Here is a 13,749-nt window from a genome sequence, read left to right on the forward strand (position 1 = left end):
AAGCAGGATCTCAAGGACTAACTAATCAAGAGAGGGAAAGGAGAAGAGCTAGGAAACATGACAATGTCAAGCCATACAGTTATATGTAAAATAAAAAAATAAAGTACTTCTAAAACAACAACAAAAAATAAATAAATAAATAAACAAGAAAGTATTCCTAATAAGAAGAGCTTTGTTGCTGTTCTTGGTAAAGCAGAGATGACTGCTGTTGTTTTCCTGAACCATTTGATTTGTTTGTTTCATAGATATGTCTGCTGTGTATCAGATGTCAGTAACTCTGGTAACAGCAGTTGAAAAATCTTTTTCTTGGTAGAACTTGGTTTCAGTAGGCAAGTGAGAGTAAAGAGGAAATAGTATCTGCCATGTCATGATGCTGGTTTAGGAGAGCGGCGAAGCATACGTAGCAGCAGGAAGTGTTCAGTCAGGGTTGCCTTTCTAAGACCAAATGGCCAGTGGCCCCCACCCTCACAGGAGGACACTTGGGTTTTGTTTTGTTTGTATCTTTTTGAGACAGGGTCTCAGGGTGCAGTTCAGGCTGGCCTTGGACTCACTTTGTAGCCTAGACTGGTCTTGAACTCACAATAATCCTCCTGCCTCAGCCTCCAGAGTGCTGGATTTATAGGTGTGCACCATCACACCTGGCTGACACTTGAGTTTTGAAGGAGCTCATGCTGAAAGATAGGTAACACCCTGTAAGGGTGCAATTTGTTACTAATCCTTTTATAATTCGTTTTTTTATTCTAGAGTAATATAAAGACATGTTAAATTTGCTTTTTTTATTTTAAAGATTTACCACTTCTGCCCTCTAGGTCTATTTTGCCACCTTTAAAAACTGTTGGGCCAGTCAGATTTGATGGTGCCTGTCTTTCCCAGCTACTTGGGAGGGTAAGGCAGGAGGGTTACAAATTCAAATCAACCTGGGCTGTTTGAGAGCTCCTGTCTCAGAATAGTAAGGCTGGGGTGGAGCCTGCTTGTAGAGCGCTTGCCTAGCACATGTAAGCCCCTAAATTCAGTCCCTACTATGAAAAGTAAATGTGTGAGGCCCTGGGTTTGATCTGTAGCCGGAGAGAGGGGAGAAGTTCTGGGAATGTTTCTGTTCTGTGTCTGTTCAAAACCGTACAGCCTAAAACCAATAAAAATAGGCATTTTGATAAAAGTCATCAGTGTCAGAAAACTTCTGTTTTTGTATGATTATAGTTAATATAGCATGTTGTAAATGTAAAAGATGATTTTTTTCCTATACAGTTTTATTTTTGCTAATGTTTAAGCAACTTAATCAACATCATAATTCTTTTTTGTGATGCCAAGGTCAAATCTAGGCCTTGTATATGCCAAGTGCATACTCTGCCGCAGGCTGTATACCCAACTGAATGTACCATTTTTAGTGTCAAACTCCACAAGTTTTGACAAATAATGTCATTTAACTGTCATCATAGTCAGGACAGCACAGTTTCATAAGCCGAACACTTACACTTGTGTTTTATACTCAGCCACTCCCTGATTCCCAGTCACAGGTAACCATTGACTTGTTTTTCCTCTCCAAGGTGCTGGAGATTGGACTAGAGCCTTTTTCCTGAGCTGCATTCCTAGCGCTTTTTAATTTTTATGACAGGGGCTCACTGACTCGCTAAACTGCCCAGGTTGAGCTCAGACTTCTGATCCTCCTGCCTCGGATTTCAGGCATATGGGACTGTCATAGCAGGGAAATCACATGAAGGTCAATTAACCTTTATGTGAAATGTTTGGGACTAGAAGTGATTTGATTTTGGATTTTTTCAGCTTTTAGAGTATTTGTATCTTCATAATGAGATTTCCTGGGGAAGGGAGCCAAGTGTGAAAACAAAATTTGTGTGTGTTTTATATATACCTTCTAAAGGTTATTACTATTTTTCTTAGCCTCCTTTTTTCCTAGTGCTAAGGATTGAACCCAGGCCCTGCTTATGCTAGGCCATATCCCTAGCCCACCTAAAGGTTATTTTATACAATTGTTTAGTGCACCTTCATTTGATTGCTACTCATCACAGGATATAAACTGTAAAATTACCCACCTGTGTCAGTACTCAAAAAGTATAGGTTTTGGAATATTTTTGGATTTTCAGATTATAAATGTTCAAGAATTTGGCTTATCCTACTTACAGTATACTTCAAATTTGCCCTTATGTTCTGTCTGCATAGGAGAGGGATTTCTGAGTTCTATGATATGTTTGCCTTTATAACCGCTTGCCAAATTGAAAAAAAAAAAAAAAATTTGTGACATTTTGCATTCCCGTAAGCATTATATGAGTTCCAAGGCAGGCATACTGGAACACACCCGTAATTTCAGCACTTTGGGAGGCTAAGGCAGAAGGATCACAAGTTCAAACCCAGCCTGGATAATTACTGACTTAATAATTAAGACTCTATCTCAAAAAGTAAAAAGAGCTGTAGATGTAGTTCAGTGTAAAGTTCTTGGATTCATTCCCTTGCACTTGCCAGGCAAGCACTTATTCTACTGAGCTATCTCTCTGGCCCCTTCTTTTGTTGTTGTAGTGTTTAGTATTTTGTTTTTGCTATGAGTTTTCAAAAATCTGTAGTGTTACTTTGGTTGCAGTCCCAGAACCAGAAAGGAATTTTTTTGTTTCACTTTCTTTTCTTTTTTTAGTGTATTGTCCCTTACTATCATGTATTTTTCCCAAAGGTGAAAGAAGAATTCGGGTCCATACTTTGTGTTTGCCAGTGGTGTCAACTCTGAATGAAGTCTTTCTTGGAGCTGATGTTCAAGCAATTTCAGGGTTATTGGCCAATATGGGTAAGAATTGTTTTCACTTGTAAATATTTTGTAAGTAATACTATTAGGAGAATTCTCCTAATTTTGTTTTCTTTCTTCTTCTTCTTCTTCTTCTTCTTTTTTTTTTTTTAAATGTATTTAGTACAGCATCTACAGGGTCTCACTACATAGACCGGACTCCTAGTGATCCACCTGTTCTTAGCCTCCCAAGTGCTTGGATTACAGGCATGCGTCACCACACCCAGTATCAATCGCTGTCTCAGCACGTGGGGCTGGCACAGCATGCCAAGGATCAAACTCCGGCCACTGCACTGTGCCTAAGCAGGCGTTTTAGTCTGCTGAGCTATCTGGCTGGCTCTCTAATTTTGTTTTCTTTAAGTAATTAACTTTACATTTTTTCAGTGTTTGGGTACTTATAACTATTTCAGTGGAAAGCTTTGCAGATATTCTTATCTTTTGTGTTTGTTTAAACAGGGTTATTAGCTGCGTCTCCCTTCCCCCACTAAAAAGCTATATTGAGATTTAATTATGTAACATACTTTACCCTTTTTTACTTGTACAGTTCTGTAGTTGTCACTCTTCCCTTTACCACCATGAAATTTTAGTGCCTCTGTGTGTGTGTGTGTGTGTGTGTGTGTGTGTGTGTGTGTGTGTGAATACTGGGGATTGAACTCAGGGCCTTTGCACTGAGTTATATCCCAGCCTTTTTTTATTATTATTTTGAGATAGGGTCTCACTAAGTTTGTCCATGACTCAAACTGGTGATCTCCTGGCAGAGTGATGGGATTACAGGTGTCACGTAGCTGATACAGGCCTTTTTTTTTAATGAGCTCTGTAATATGGGTAGTGAGAGACATCATGTATTATAAATCATTAGACCTAGAGCCATGGCATTGGAGAGCAAAAGCCAGCTCACAGTCACATCCATGTTTGCAGTGCACCCCACATCAAGGGTGCTAAGAGAACTTCTGACACAGCTTTACTTTTTGATACAGTTGCCAACTTGACTTTGGTTGTTCTTACTGTTATTGTGTTTTCAAATTCATAAAGTTTAACATCAGTTTGATTCTTCCTGCCTTTTTCCCTTAGGAGAGACTTTCAGAGTCCATTTTCTTCAAACTCTGATCTGTCTGTAATAGGAATAGCTACCCAGTGTCTGAAATTTTCTTTCATGGAGCCTAAAAAAAGATCTATTCTCACTTTGGTGTTATAAATTGTTAAAATCTGAGCATTGTGACCTAAGAAATTTGAGGACTACCACTTTTTTTGTTCAGATCATTTTTTGATAGCCCCAGAACATTGTCATTATTGTTATTGACAGTAATAACTATCAGGCAGTGTAGATTTAAAGAAAATTCTACACAATAGCTTGGCTTACCAGGCAGGCGCTGTGCTGATGACCTACATCCCCGGCCCTCTTAATATAGTTTTTAAAATCGTGTCTTCTGCCTTGCCAGTGGAGCATCTAAACTTCTGTCTATCTCTCCTTTGTCTCTGTCCTCTCTTCATGTAGCGGTTGATCGGTCCGTGACTGCCAGTCTGAGCGACGCCCGAGATGCGCTGGTCAATGCTGTTGTCGACTCTCTCTCAGCCTATCGGTCCTCAGTCCTCAGTAACCAGCAGCCAGGCCTCATGGTTCCATTCTCTCTGAGGCTTTTTCCCCTTTTTGTGTTGGCTCTTCTTAAACAGGTAAGAAAAACAGAAATCAAAACTAGCACAATGAAAGTACCATAGTAAAAGTTTTGTTCTGTGAGCTCCTGAACACTATATACATAGTTCTATGCCTGGTGAGTTTCCTTCCACCCTTGTTCCCTCCCTGGCCCACCCTTCCTCCCTTCTGACATCACTTTGGTGCCCACAGGGCTGCGAATCCTTAGTCCTCTCTTAGCCTCTGAGTAGTTGGCCAGTTACTGTTTTTAAATCTTTACTTCCTTTTTAATTGATTTTTTTGGGTAATATTTCATTTATTTATGCATTTGGTACAGGGTCTCCCTATGCAGCTTGGACTCCTAGTGATCCTCTTATCTCAGCCTCCTCAGGGCTGGGATTACAGGTGTGTGCCACTACACCTGGTTTCAGTGACTGGCATGGTGTTCCCGCGGCTCCAGGGCTGGCATGACATGCAGTACCAGGGGTTGAACCTGGGTCCTTGAGCTTGCCAGGAGGTGCTCAGGCTGCTGAGCTGTCTCTCCAGCCCTAGAACTTTAGTTTTTATTTGGGCTTTGAGGAGATTAGACATGAAGAAGGTTACAAATAACTGGTTTAAGTCAAGTGTCTTGCTGAGTAGTGGCACGTGCTTGTAATCCCAGAATTTGGGAGACTGAGCAGGAGTATCATTGTGAGTTCAAGGACAGTCTGAGCTACATAGGGAGACCCTGCCTCAGAAACAACAGCAATGTGCATTGTGTAGAGGAGATGCTACGTATTCAATGATGTTATCAGAAAGTCAGATGATTATTAGCCTTCCAGTTTTTCCAAAACAGAAAATGTACATTTTATTGGTTGTATAAGAAGTCATACATATACTGCATGTTCTCCCTTATACCTAGAAGTGAAAAAATGAACACAGAAGCAGAGGGCAAAGTGGTATTTACTAGCAACACTCCTATAATCAATACTTAGGAGGCTGAGCGGGAGGATTGCTGTGAGTTTGAGGCCGGTCTGTGTATATAGTGAGTTCAAGGACAGCCTGAACTGCATAGTGAGAACCCTAACAGACAAACAAACAAACAAACAGATAGTGGTTACCAGAGGCTGGAATTGTGTGGAGATGTTGGCTAGGGATACACTATTTCAGTTAGATAAGACTAAAAAACCACTACTTGAGGCAGCGGGTTGTTAGTGAGCTCACTTCACTCATTCCATATTGTATACTATTCCTTATAACTTTGTACCTCATAAAGATTACAATTATAGTTAATTTCTTTTTCTTTTTTTGAGATAGAATCTTGCTACACAGTTTAGACTGGACTTGTGCTCATTTTTGTGGCTCCCAAACTGGTTTTGAGCTCCTTGCGATCCTCCTATCTCAACCTCCCAAGTGCTGTGATTACAGATGTGCATCACCACGGCCAGTTCTGTATAGTTAGTTTGATTTTAAAAATTAATTAATTTTGAAAAGGAGGAGGCTGTATGTAATTATTTTTTCCTCTTCTTTGGTTCATTTCCCACGAGTTGTAGGGGAGGCTTCAGTCATAGCCTACTACATGTGTGTGACTTTGGAATAGATATTTTTAAAAAAGTATAATTTAAATTTCCAGCTATTCTCATGATATTCTTAATTTTAACAGCTGACACTCGAAAGTTCTGTATTGTTTAAATGTCTTTTGGGGGTGTGCTGGGTTTGTTTTTGTTACAGAAGTCATTCCAGACTGGAACAAATGTACGTCTAGATGAGCGCATTTTTGCTATGTGTCAAGTGAAAAATCAGCCCCTGGTGTATCTCATGCTCACAACACATCCCAGTTTGTATAGAGTCGACAATCTGTCAGATGAGGTAAGATTGGCTCCTTTAAAAAAAAAAAATACTTTTGTTTTATGTTTTAAATTTTAATAAACAGTGATTCTTTCTTTAGTGGCTTTTTCCTTGAAAGCTTTTAAGCTTAACTGTATTCAGTCCAGTATAAAATTAGGAAAGATTTGCTCATTTTAAAAAGCCTTATGTGTAATTAGGACCGGTGAGATAGCTCAGCATTAAGCTTCTGCTTAGGCAAGCACAGGAAATGGGGTTCAATCCCTAGCATCACAGGCTGCACTGACCCTGCCCCCAGGCGTGCTGAGCTGGCCACTGAGTCCAGGCGTGGCAGCGCACGCCTGTAATGTCAGTGCTGGGGAGGCTGAGGCAGGAGGATCATTGTGATCTCCAGCCTGAACTGCATAGTCAGACCCTATGTATGTAGCACACATACAGAAAATTTTTAAAAAGGAGAAAATAAATGTCTAAAACCAGAAGTGAATTTGGCTTTCTTAAGATTCAGTGACTTTATTCAGATCAATGGTATTTCTTTGTCTCGTTAACATTTAGTTGTAAATAACTAACTGATTTGTCTAAATAAGTGAGACCAGGGACTGGGGAGATAGCTCAGTACAATAGGCACCTGCCTAGCAAGTGCGAGGTCCTGAGTTCAATTCCTGGTACTGAATGAATGAATGAATGAATGAATAAATAAATAAATAAATAAAGTGGCCTAAACTCTTGGAGGTGACATTCACTGATTTTTGTTCTTGTTGTTAAATGGTGACTCTGCTTTAATCTTGTATTTACCTTCTCAGGGAGCACTCAACATCAATGACAGAACCATACCTCAGCCTCCTATCCTTCAGCTCTCAGTGGAGAATTTGAGCAGGGATGGTGCTTTCCTCATGGATGCAGGCTCTGTGAGTAGCAGGGTGTTCTGGCCTACACAGGGCTGGGAATCCTGTGCCTCTTTAGCACTGGTCTTCATTTCACTTAGCGTCTGTCTGCTTGAAGAGATGACAGACTCGACCCTGTGTATGAGTCAGCCATTTACTCCCTTGCTGCCCTGCTTGTTGTGCCCTGCGTACGTCTCACCAGCATACATGCTCCGTGTTATTAGTTCAGTCACAGTCTGGACATTCACCAAATACACTCATTCTCAAGATTTTTTAACATACTCAGTGGCAGCTGGCGTGGTTGTACCTACCAGTAATCCCAGCATTTGGGAGGCTGAAGCAGGAGGATTGCTCTGAGATTGAGGCCAGCCTGAACTGGATAGTGAAATCTTGTCTCTAAAAAACAAACAGACATGGCCAAGGTGAGTCAGCAGACTTGGCTGCCTCTCAAATAATTTTATCTTTATTTGCAGGTACTGATGCTTTGGGTTGGAAAAAATTGTGCACAAAATTTTCTCAGCCAAGTTCTAGGAGTTCAAAACTATGCATCAATTCCACAAATCAGGGTAAGACTTTTACTGATTATAAAAGACTTAAGAGACATTGCAAAAGTGGCAGAAACATGAACATGCCAATTTGAAATTAATACTACAGAATTTTCTAAAAGAAAAAACATTCCCATTGGTTACATTTCTTTTCTCACTAAACATCCTCACTTTGTTTTTAATTTGTTAAGTGTGAGAGTGTTCGCGGTTGGGTCACGCTGTGCTGGCCAGGCAGGTCTCTAGCTCCTGGGCGCTCGCAGTCACCCTGTCGCAGCCTCTCAGGGCCCCGAGACTCCAGGCAGGCCTTCCGTGCCGGCTCCCAGTGCTTTCTGTGGTAGCGATGCTGTCTGTGTTACTGTGCGCGGCTGGCTTGTCTGTCTGCATATACTTTGAGGGGTGTATGATTGGTCCTGGTTATGCTGGAGGCTGAGCCAGGAGGATCATGAGTCTGAAGTCAGCCTGGGTACACTTAGACTTTCTGAAAATTTAAAAAACATAAAGAAGGAGGGAGGGAAAGAGAGAGAAACGGAGAGAGAGAGAGGAAGGAGGACTAGAGGTATGGGTCAGTGGTAGAGTATAGCCCTTAGTTCAGATTTCCAGCAATAAAAGGGGGTGGGGATGTAGCTCAGTAGTAGTGCACATGGGGTTCAATCTGAGGTACCACACATACTCACAAAGAAGACAATACTCTTTGTGTGGAGAAAGCAGTGAATTTAATTAATACCCCCCACAAAAAGTTTACTACAGATGGCATTAGCGTTTTGACTGTGTGTGTGTGTGTGTGTGTGTGTGTGTATGTGTGTGTGTATGTGTATATCACAAGGGATTGCTTGTTCTTCCGCAGAGTCCTTAAACTATTGCTTTAGAGTAAGACCTAAACTAATTGCCACACTAGTTTACCTAGCAAATGACAGTCATTGTCTGTACATGTTGATTATTGAAGAAAGAAATGATGGTCCTTTGTCCTTGCTATGTGACCTTTGAAAAGTCACTAATAGGCTCATTTGACTGCACTTGTCTATGGAGGAATGACTGAAGTATTCATTCATGAAAAATTCATTATGAAAAATCGTTCATAAATAGCCTTAGGCCAGCCCAATAGCTCAGTGGATTAAAGTGCCTGCAAGCAGGTGCAGGGGCCTGTGGTTCAATCCCCAAGCCTGCCATGCCAGCCCCATCCTGGGGGCCTGCTAAGATGGCAATTGAGACTGGGTGTGGTGGCGTGTTCTTGTAATCCCAGCTCTTGGGAGGTTGTAAACAGGCAGATCACTGCAAGTCTGATCTAGTAGCGAGACCCTTCCCTAAAATAAAAAAATAAAAATAACATAGCCTTTGCATAGTTTTGATTTTTTTTTTTTTTTTAATTTTAGTAAGGGTCTACAGGGTCTTACTGTGTAGATTGGACTTGTAGGTCAACATTTTAGCTAGGATAGGCACTAGCTCTCAGGCCCTGAGTAAAATCACTAGACTGGTCCAATAGGCATTTTAGGTAATTCTGTATTGTCTATAGGTGCTTTAGGTAACATCAGTGGGTTTAGGTAACATCAGTAGTTTCAACAGAGACCTAGTGACCTCTTAAGCCAAATTAATTTACTCTCTTGTCCAACAGGATCACCAGGTGATTCATAAACATGTTGGAAGTTGGTAGACTGTCTGTTAAATCCATAATTAAATTAGGTATTGTTGGTTTTGTTTAACAGACAGACCTTCCAGAACTTGATACACCAGAGTCTGCTAGGACGATAGCTTTCATCTCTTGGCTTAGAGAGCAGAGACCATTTTTCCCAGTACTTTATGTAATAAGGTAAGTTGAAGTTTTCATTTGTAAAAATAATTTGTTTGGTCTTACAAGGACCTCCTTCTTTTTTGTCTTTTTTAGACAGGGTCTCATAATGCAGTTCAGGCTGGCCTTGAGCTCACTTTGTAGCCCAAACTGGTCTCGAACTCACAATGATCCTCCTGCCTCAGCCTCCTGAGTGCTAGGTTTCCATGTGTGCACCACCACGCCCAGCAGAGACCTCTTTTGAATCACAGATATATGTGAACTGCACAAATATTCTGCAGGACTGTAAAAGGGAGCGTATAGTTAGTGGTAGAGCCCTTCCTTAGCATGAGCAGAGCCCTGAGCCAATCCCCAGTCCTGTGAACTTTCATCATCAGCCTCATCCTCGTTAGTAATTCTTTTCAGTAAATGTTACTGTGTTGAGTCAGGTGGAGGCACATCTGTAGTCCCCTATTTTGGGAAGCTGAAGCTGGAGGAGTACAAACTTGATCCCAGCCTGTGTATCTTAGTGACTTCATGAGAACTTCTCTCAAAATAGAAAATAAAAGGGGGCTGGGGAGATAGCTGAGTGCAAAGGTCATGGGATCAGTCTCTAGTACTGGCCCAGTGCCCACACTATATTGTGCTTTATAACAATTACTGGATTGCCTAAACTTAGTAACTTCAGAAGTTAATGAACTTTTTAGTAAAACACTTCTCTGTGTCTTCTAATTCCAGTATAAACTCCCCACCCCCCTTAAATATGACGTTTACATAACCAAATAATCTTACAGAAAGCCTTTAGAAGTAGGTATTTATAGGGTAAATATTACCATGGCTATCAAAACCTGTGCCGAATCTAGTTTATTTTACTGTTACAGGCTGGAGAGATAGCTCGGCAGCATAAGCGCCTGCCTGGCAAGTGCAAGGTCCTGAGTTCAATCCCTGGTACCACAGAAATAACAACAGTTCTGTTACATTTTATTGAAGATACAGAATAATTTTTGCTTTTTATTCCTAAGGGATGAGAGTCCAATGAAAGCAAACTTCCTTCAGAACATGGTAGAAGACAGAACAGAATCTGCACTGTCGTATTATGAATTCCTCTTGCATATACAACAGCAAGTGAATAAATGAAGAAACTTGGCTGATTGCTGAGGAAATCACGATGACGCAGAATTCCCGGGAATGAGTGATCCCTTCCTTTCTATTTAAGTTTGTAAACTAATGTGATGATTAAGATGTTTTCACTGTGATTTCATCAAACTATAGCCAATAAAGGACCACAGCAGAGAATTGAGTGTGCAATTCCAATACACTATTTTTCAAATCAAAATATATCTGCACATGATTGAATATCTTTTTTCCTTTGCTTCCAATTATGTTTGAGTTGCTAAGGATAAAAATAAGACAGTTTTGCAGAGGCAAAGTGCATTTTGTAAAAACTTCTGTGTTCCACATGTATATTTCGCATTTTTTTATTTTTCTGAACTTTTGGCTGCTACATTTAAGACCTCATAATATTAAATATTGCAGGGAAGGTATAGATCCATTAATAATGATCTTTTAAAATCTTAAAATTTAAAAGTAAATAAAATGTAGAACAATTAGAATTTGTTCCCCATTTTTGGTGATTGGTTTTTGGTTTTATTCCTTTTTTAAGGAAGGAAAAGAGTGTTAACAAAAACTCGGGTGAAATAATAAGGCTTGAGAAGCATACGAAGTCGTGTTGAAGCTTCACATTCTGTCAGTATTCTCTACACTTGAAGAACAAAGTCACTATGATTTGAAGGGAAAGTGATAACTAGGTGGTTTTCGGATCTGCAGGACATTTGAACATACTAGTTTTTTCTGCAATGCAAAGAATTTGAGTTGTCTTTATAAATACATTGGAGCAGGCAATAATAATAGGGAGAAGAGAAATTAATCACCTTGATCCTATAAATGGATTTTTGTCGGGTACATTTCTGCTCTGTGATATATAATAAAATATTTTGGTGTAATGAGGATGACTATAAGTTAAAATATCTCAGAAGTATCAGTAGTGTTTTTTGGAGGAGTTCAATAATTGGAAGCCACTCATAAATATTTATTCTGAGACATTAAACCTATGAAAACATGGATGCTGCTGTTTGACTTGGTGGCTATTAAGATGACACAAATCCAGTTTATTGAAGTTATGAAAGAAACTTGATTCCTGAATGCGCTCACAAGACTGCTTTTTTGATTCAGCTAGAGAAATATAGTCAAAATTATTAAGCGAGTATTGTTTACAAATAGGTAAATTAGACATCTGTATATTTAAAGTGCTGTGATATAATATCTTTAAAAGAGCTTGGCTCAGTTTTTGCAGATTCATCTTGTATGACCTTCTTAAGATGTTAATGTGTAATACTTGATGAATGATTTTTCTTACAAGTTGGAAAATGTGTTTACACTCTTGGTCTTATGTGATCACCAATGAAACAGTAACTTTCAGGTTTACATCCACATGGGCTGACTTTAAATGAGTTGTTTGGTGTAGGGAAGAGGTCCCTGTAGAGTGAACAATTGCTGCGTGGCAGCTGGGTCAGAATAATGGGTGTCACGAAAATATCCCCTCCCTTAATCAGTGTTAAGATTTGCTCCCAGTGTGCAAGGGGCACGCCGAACTAGGAGTTTCCTCAAGAGTGGCTTCGTTTATCAGGAAGCGATCTTCAGATTCTACCAAATTAAATTGTATTTCCCCCTCTTTTTAAGAAACAGAGTCACTATGTACTGGTGTTTCTTTAACTAAAATTTTCTTCTAAATGTGATTTTAAATGTTGATATTTGTAGGTCCTTTCATAAGAGTAATAAGGACTTTTCCAGAGGGAAACGTTTGTGCTTTTAGGGATGATCTTCCTTGTGCCTCACTATATCCCTAAGTGGGTATGATTCTTGTTATTACCATGTGCTTTGTTAGTATATTTCACAAATTTACTTTAAAAAATTATTTTAGATATTATGTAACGTGCAATCCAGAGTAATTTTATAACAGGTCATAAAATACATAACTTTAGTTAAGATTCACAATATTTGTTCTCAAAATAAAAAAAACAAATGAACCTTTTGGTAATATTGATATAAAACAATTATTTTTTGCAATATTGAATGTGTTTTTTAGTTTTTTGTTTTGTTTTTTTGGGGGGTAGTAGGGCACTACCTGCCTTATCATCCTATATTACTTTTTTATGTAAAGCAACTAATATTTACACTATGCCATATTTTTTTTATTGTAGTTGTAAATTATGAAAGATCCTTGAATTTTCTACAGATCTACAGCTACTAAAGAAACAGACAAGGGCAATCTTGGTTATATAAATCTGAGCATGGCAGTTCTACCATAAAAAGTACTCTATTTTTCTAATTTCTAGAATTTTTAAAATAACATTTCTGTAAGTCTGACATACTAATATTCACCCAAGCAGTACTGTTTATTTTAGTTTGCATCTATTTTCTCATTGTTTTTAATTTAATGTAATGTATAGAGTCTAATAGACTGTTTTGCAATAATTAGAGTAAAAGATTTATTTCTTCTAATCAGAGATGCATAACAGCTATTATTTAGGGGACCATCAAATGTGATTTCAAGATTTTGTTAATGTAATTATTGCAAATGTAATCCTTATATAGACATTTTAATTTTGTAAAGTAGTGTATAATATTGTAACATTAAATTCTTGTTCTCAAATTCAAATATGTATTGATCTTCAGTGTGCTGTGTGAAATCTTGCTCTCTGAAGTGAGACAAGATTTGTCTTCCTTTTTACAGTTTGTAATTTTCACTGTTTATTCCTGTAAAAAAAAAAAGTCATTTGTAGCCCATGCAAACAACTGTTCGATCTGTGCTAACTTATCACTTTGGCTATTCAATAAAGTCAACTGAAAGAGCTTACATTCATTGACTGGTCCCTGAAAGTAGTGGGAAGAGCTTGCTGGCCGCCCAGCGGTGCTATCCTGGGCAGCCCAGTTAAGTCGCTGAAAGGCTGCTGTGGCGCTGCTTACCTCCTAGGTGTCTGAGCTGTGAGGTCAGAGCAGATTTTGCTGTGCTAGGTAGGGGTGGAACCTAGGGCCTTGCCTGATACAAATTCAGTTCTTAACTCCTATGCCACAAGTAGAGCTGGGTTTGGAGTTAAAATTGAAGTTCATTTGAAAATAATTTCTCTCTTCTCTCCTCTCTCTTCTCTCTGTCTCTCTCTGTATCTGTCTGTCTGTCTGTCTGTCTGTCTCTCTCTCTCTCACACACACACACACACACACACACACACACACACACACACACACAGTCTTGCTGTGTAGCC

General features: G+C 39.3%; 1 protein-coding gene across 3 annotated transcripts in view; it reads left to right on the forward strand.

Annotated features, from left to right (window-relative positions):
* The window catches only part of Sec24a (SEC24 homolog A, COPII coat complex component), an 81,162-nt gene extending 67,819 nt beyond the window's left edge, over nucleotides 1-13,343 (forward strand). For all 3 annotated transcript variants that reach the window (XM_004629366.2, XM_012514340.2, XM_023713134.1), the window contains 7 exons: nucleotides 2,678-2,788; nucleotides 4,281-4,456; nucleotides 6,126-6,263; nucleotides 7,040-7,144; nucleotides 7,594-7,686; nucleotides 9,366-9,469; nucleotides 10,450-13,343. In XM_004629366.2, the coding sequence (XP_004629423.1) occupies nucleotides 2,678-2,788; nucleotides 4,281-4,456; nucleotides 6,126-6,263; nucleotides 7,040-7,144; nucleotides 7,594-7,686; nucleotides 9,366-9,469; nucleotides 10,450-10,564 (842 nt within the window). In that variant the 3' untranslated portion in view covers nucleotides 10,565-13,343. The remainder of the gene's footprint in view (nucleotides 1-2,677; nucleotides 2,789-4,280; nucleotides 4,457-6,125; nucleotides 6,264-7,039; nucleotides 7,145-7,593; nucleotides 7,687-9,365; nucleotides 9,470-10,449) is intronic.
* The last annotated feature ends 406 nt before the right edge of the window (nucleotides 13,344-13,749 follow it).

Source organism: Octodon degus, unplaced genomic scaffold (genome assembly GCF_000260255.1).
Source record: "Octodon degus isolate 3935 unplaced genomic scaffold, OctDeg1.0 scaffold00029, whole genome shotgun sequence".
Classification (NCBI taxonomy): Eukaryota; Metazoa; Chordata; class Mammalia; order Rodentia; family Octodontidae; genus Octodon; species Octodon degus.